This window comes from Chenopodium album, chromosome 1, assembly GCF_948465745.1.
Source record: "Chenopodium album chromosome 1, dcCheAlbu1.1, whole genome shotgun sequence".
NCBI classification, from domain to species: domain Eukaryota; kingdom Viridiplantae; phylum Streptophyta; class Magnoliopsida; order Caryophyllales; family Amaranthaceae; genus Chenopodium; species Chenopodium album.
In genome coordinates this window covers 55,603,208-55,609,153 of record NC_137834.1, presented here as the reverse complement: position 1 = coordinate 55,609,153, position 5,946 = coordinate 55,603,208, and the positions used below count along the sequence as shown (strand labels likewise).

Below are 5,946 nucleotides of genomic sequence, written 5' to 3'. Positions count from 1 at the left end.
TTTTTATTATATTCCTTCTTTTAATTTACTGATTTTTACAAAACTTGAAATTATATTTGCTAAACTGAAATTATATTTGCTAAATTAAATTTATATTTTTTCGTAAAAAAAAAGTGAAATTAATTTTAAAAAATAAAAAATAAAAAATAAAAATTGCAGCTTATAGCCTTATACTATAATTAATTTATAAAAAAAATTACTGCATAAAATAGGGAAAAAAGTACGGAAAAGAATAAAAGTACAAAATAAAAAAATATCCAGTTATGATTATAATGAATAGGATAAATTCAATGAACCAAGTTACCACCTAAGCTTTCCTCCTTTGACACAACTTCCTCCTTTCTTCTTCTTCCTCCTTAAATAATGGCGTAATTCTTCTATTCGCCTCCTTTTTGGAGTTATACTGGCGTCTAAGACAAGATTTCTGATTTTTTCACCCTAAATCAAATTTCTTCCTTCCTTCCTTCAACTTTATTTACGATTTCCAAGGTACCCAATTTAATTGCTTCTTTCTCTTCTCAAATTTCTCGTTGAATTTTTCAATTTTTCTTAGTTTTTTAATTAAATAATTTCTGGGTTTTTGTTTATCTTATTGATTATATCAGAGATTATTGAGGTGTTGATTTCTGTTCTTGTTTTTGTTGTAATTGTAATCTGATAATGGAAAGTTCTAATTTTGGAATTACAGTTGAATTTTTAAGTAATCATGGATATTTAGTTGGTTTTAAGCGAATTCTTGATTTAGTTGATATTAGTATAATTGCTGTTTATGTTGCTTGATGTGGATTCAATTGTCATAGCTTAGTTAATTATCGTCTGATTATGGGTTTAAATTGTTTTTAATTGCAGTTTACAAAATTGCGGGAATTAATCTGTAAAAGAGTAGTTGATTTTGCAAAATTAAAATTAGGGGGGAAATAAGGAGGAGGCAAGATTATCTGATCGATTTATGTCTCTGACATTTCCCAACCTATCTTGGTGGTTGTGGAGTGGTAAAAAAAAAGATGCTAAATTGAAGAAAGGGTCTTCTCTAGATTCGTCGACCGAATTGAATGTAGATGTGCTGAAGTTCCCTGCTATTAGTGGGACGGGGGCTAATTTAGGTTCTAACTCGAGGAGGGGTAGGCGAAAAGGGCGGGCTCAAGAGGGTGGGAAGGTTGATAAGGAGCATGATGTTGTTCTTGTGCCTTCAGATGGAGGTGGTACGTCTGATAATGAATCGGATGCTTCAGATTGGTCGATAGGATGGTCTGAGCCACATGCCTCGGGGTTCTTGAGTGAGGATGAAATTGATGGGGGATTTGGTGTTCTTGTCCGGTGCTACGGGCGTGGCTCTGGAGGGAACCAAGACCGTAGGAAAAACAGTGTGGTCAATAATGCCAATGTACCAGAGCTTTATTCTGCTGGTAAGTTCTTGATTTGGTTTCAGAAACTGCTTTTTATTTCTTTTGGAAGTGGATAGTATTACTCCTTAGATTTCATTTGTGTTGCTTGTTTATCTTTTTAAATCATCAATCATGTTTTATTTGTTTATGCAATCTTGTTCTTTATAAGCTTGAACTGTTGCTGAACTTAAAGCTAGAATTGCTCATTTGACAAAATATGTTTGTCCTTGATTATTGTACTCATTCTGATTGTTATAGTATTTACTTTTTGCCTGTTAAGAATTGTTGTGAGATTCTCTAAGTTCTCCAGTCACATTGAAATGAAAAATTGACAAGAAATGGTTGTTATTGTCTGAAACCATCACCCTTTAGAAATTGAGGATACCTTTGATTTTCAGGTATTGAACGGTTCATGTTGGTCTTATTTGTACTTTGATATGAGGGGATAGAAATTGCACTGCTCTTTTTATCCCTCCTCTCTAGACTTTGGTTTTCAAGAATGAAGTGCTTACATAGTTGCCCAAAAAAGCTTGGAGCATGGTTAGTCATCTGCCCTCTTCTAGGCTCTTAGCTGTTTTCTCCTGTTAGCCTGCATTGTATGCCTTAATCTTTGGCACAAAACTACTTGATTGCCCTTTTTGATATGCTATTCTACAATAGGAGTGAGCATTACTTTCTTTTGGTCAACAAGCTTGTGGTTTAACGACTTTAGACTTTAGAGGATAGTAGTCAGCTAGATTTTACCCTCTTGCTCTTCTGTGAAATCTAGTTTGTATACATACTTTTAGGATCCTACAATGGTAGTTAAGCTGTTAATGTTGATAACAAGTTGGCAGCCTAACACTTATAAAAATACAACTAGAGTGTGTTCTTTTATATTAAATATTACTGTTTAAGAAATTTAACCTCACATAAGTTCCAACAAGTTAGGTGAAGTTCCGACTAGCTCACTACTACAATAGTACAATTAGCCTTAATAAGTTCGTAATTAGGTTAACAGAACACACCTATAACCCTCTGTCATGAGCCAACAAATTATCAATTAGTGGTTGGTGTAGGCATGTTCCCCCGGAGAATGTTTGGGATTTTGGAATTTGTTTTTGGTTTCTAGCTCCAGAGGAAGAGTGGCAGATTTATATTGGTGGGATGGGAATTCTGGGCTTCAGTTAGATATGTGATAGTGGCTGATGTGGATGAACATAGTTTGGTTTGGAGGAAAATGGCCAATAGAAAAGACTGACTGATGGTAGTAATGGATGACTAAGATTGAACGACAATATCTTGGGTTAATATCACACCACATAATACTGCTCTTAGAAGTGTCTAGAACTCTAGATTTGGTTTAATATTACACCACTTAGTATAGCTCTTAGAAGTTACTAGATTTGGTTTAGAAAGTCATGCAATTAGTCTGAACATTTTAATAGTGACATCTTAATTGGTTTGATGTTGCTCCAGTTTATAGTGCTAAAGTCCTAGCTGATTGAACCGCTTGGGTTTGAAACTCAGAAAATAGTAGACATTATGGCGTTTTTGAGTGAATTTTCGAGTGATATTAATGTTGAAGAAAAACCATATGGTTTAGAACTTATCTTTTGTTTATCCATGATAGATGTTTTGTGCTGTGCTCCTTGGCTTATGTACACTTGATGGTTTATTAGTCATCTTTCCGTTGCATGGGAGATATTCCAACTGGCAGTGGAAGCTCGGACTTTTAGTATCTGGAAAATTGGTAAAATTTAGGACATTGTGTCCGAAATTAACTTGTTTTACACTTTATTTTTTTTCAACTAGTTGAACTTTTTTTTTTTGTCACTTAGAATCTTTAAATTTCTCTCTTTTAAAAGCAACACCTTGTGGCTTGTATTGTCTTTTCTGGTGGACTTTTTAACTTTCTGGTCTCTTTTTCCCTCTCCATGTGCTCGAGTAACACACTCTTCTTGTATAAAGCTATACTCTTTCGTCTTCTTCTTGCGCCAGTCATGGAAGACCTCCTTCTTCTACCCTCCTCAGCCCCCTCCTCTTTACTCTCTCTTTCCCCCTTTATTATTCTTCTTATCATAATTCATGTTGGCGGTGATAGAAAAATTTGAGGAAGGAAGAAGAGAATCGTCGTGGGGGTGAGGATTTGCTGTACGAAAGGTAACACAAAAGTTAATCAAAATGCGTGTGAGGGAAAGTACACAAAAGGAGAATATCATCCATGTGTGAAAATAGGGGGTAAAAAAAGTCGATGCCTCATTTTTCTCATGGAATCCTGCAATAAGCTTTTTTTTTTTTTTCCATAAAAAAAATTCATTATTAAGATTCTCGGTAAGTTTCCATGATTATATGATTGTCCTATGGGATGAAAAGATGCACATCTTTTAGATTAAATTTAGTTGCTGGGAGCAATATATGAAATGGCTCAAGGTGTATTGAGTCGATGGGTATCCTTCTAGTGTGCCTCATTTAAGTTTGTTGCAGTAAAGATTTTTGTGAAAAATGAAAAATTTTGCGCCTTGGCCTGCATCTCTTTGAAATTGGCTTGCCTAGAACCAAAAAAAATGGACTTGAAGATTCAACTCCGTTGTCAAGTCAATCGCTTTTTTTTTAGGGCATTTACAGGCTATAGCCATCGGCCTATCTGCTTTTGCCTTTTCACACCTTTCTTGTGTCTTTTTTTTTTTCTTCTCTAGTAGCTGCTATCGTTGGGTAGTAGAGCTCTTGTCTGTTTAGTCGCTAGCAAGTGAATCTATTTATCTAAGTAAATTACAGACTAATTAAGGTGGGCAGTTTCAGTTAGTTCCACTCTCCTGAGTTGATTCAAATCAGTTCACTATCGGTACAGCGTGTACAGTAAAATTTAGCCATATAGGATGAACTGATGTAGTGATGAACTCAAGTTCAGTTCACTGGTACAGAATATTTGGGGGGAACAGTGACCACTATCACCTTGCACCTCAGCACCTAGACATGTTTATATACAGTGTAAGTGACTGGGGGAGATATATTTTAACTCAAACAGAATGCTAGAGGAACTAGTCGAAAGCATGTTTTTGAAGAACGTGAATTTTGCATTTGATCATCAAGTAAGTGTGTGTGTTTTTTTTTTTCTTTCTTTTTTTAAAAGAAGGGGGAGGGGGTTGAATATCAAGTCAAATTGTTATTGTGTTGTATGTAGGTGTATTTTGATAATGTAATACTAATTACTATTATTCCTGCCGAAATACTAGGCAAGTAGCAATTGAATATTTATCGCTAATGTTACATTCTTTGCAACTATTCTACGGAATACTATTTTATTATTTTTGGGTATTGTGCAGGTAGATTGTCTTCCTAATCTATCAATCTATGTAGATGTTGTGTACGTCTTTGCTTTAGTAGGTTTGTATCAAGGTGATTACGTATCAAAGTGATTATGTGTGTGCGTGTTCAGAATGCATATGTGCTACAGATTTTGGGTTATCCACAAGTCCATAACCAATTTAGGATGTGAGGAATTTTTTCTGATCTTGTTCTGCATTTTTTTTATTGTTCGCAGATGGCGAAAAGTACATGGAACGGTGGCTTTCTTCTCTACAGCATAACTGAACTAGCCATATTGCTCCCTGCCATGCTTTTTCTGCTGCTGTTTAGTTTGTGAATTAAATGATCGTTAAAACGGGGTTTTTATCAGTTGAAATACAACGGCTTATACATCAAACCGTTTACTCAAACCGTTTACTCGTATTTATTTTTTCTTATCATGTAGATTTGTTAATAAGATCTTAAATGTTTTTTTAAAAGGAAAAAAAACATAAATAATAGGAAAAAAATACAAAAAAAACAAGGGGAAGTTTGGCTTATAAAAAAGAAAAAAGAAAAAAAAAAGCCTTGAATTACTGCTAGTGTGAATTCTTTGTAAATTCTTTGTTTCAACCGCCTTTGTAAATACATTTGGATATTGTGGTTAATTTGATTCATCAGTTGTAAATACTTTTACTTCATAAATAATATCAAAAACTCTGTTTTGTTGTTTTATTTTTATTAATAGTATGTGTAGTTATCTTCCTACATGAGCATTTGACAGTGATGTGAATTATTTTTGCTTAGAAATCTGAGATTCGGGGATTACGTGCAGAGTTGTTGATAACTTTGTGGTTGCTTGTAATTTGTAAATGCAAAGGCTAGGTTTCCAAGCAAATTATCTTCTTAGCTTTACCATTTACTCATTCCTCTTTTTTCTGTGATGTATATATATATATATATATATATATGCTTGTAATTTGTAAATGCAAAGGCTAGGTTTCCAAGCAAATTATCTTCTTAGCTTTACCATTTACTCATTCCTCTTTTTTCTGTGATGTATATATATATATATATATATATATATATATATATATATATATATATATATATATATATATATATATATATATATATATATATATATATATATATATATATGTATATATATATATATATAGGGGAGGGATCCGGTGAGAATAGGTTCATATGTGAGAATTCATGCTTATATGAGAACTGAGTAAAAATTTAGAACATGTGAGTAAAAATTTAGAACATGCGAGTTAAAATTTAG

At 33.5% G+C, this 5,946-nt stretch overlaps 1 protein-coding gene across 1 annotated transcript; it reads left to right on the top strand.

Moving 5' to 3' along the window:
- The first annotated feature begins 318 nt into the window (after positions 1-318).
- On the top strand, positions 319-5,387 carry LOC145587664 (uncharacterized). Its single transcript, XM_081644398.1, has 3 exons — positions 319-489; positions 850-1,406; positions 4,909-5,387. The coding sequence occupies exons 2-3, from the start codon at positions 950-952 to the stop codon at positions 4,956-4,958; spliced, it is 507 nt and encodes a 168-aa protein (XP_081500524.1). The 5' UTR covers positions 319-489; positions 850-949; the 3' UTR covers positions 4,959-5,387.
- The last annotated feature ends 559 nt before the right edge of the window (positions 5,388-5,946 follow it).

Excerpts from the sequence above, each read along its gene's own strand:
- LOC145587664 (XM_081644398.1), top strand. The coding sequence starts at position 950 with ATGTCTCTGACATTTCCCAACCTATCTTGGTGGTTGTGGAGTGGTAAA. Across the intron at positions 1,407-4,908 it reads ACCAGAGCTTTATTCTGCTG|ATGGCGAAAAGTACATGGAA; the intron begins GTAAGTTCTTGA and ends TATTGTTCGCAG.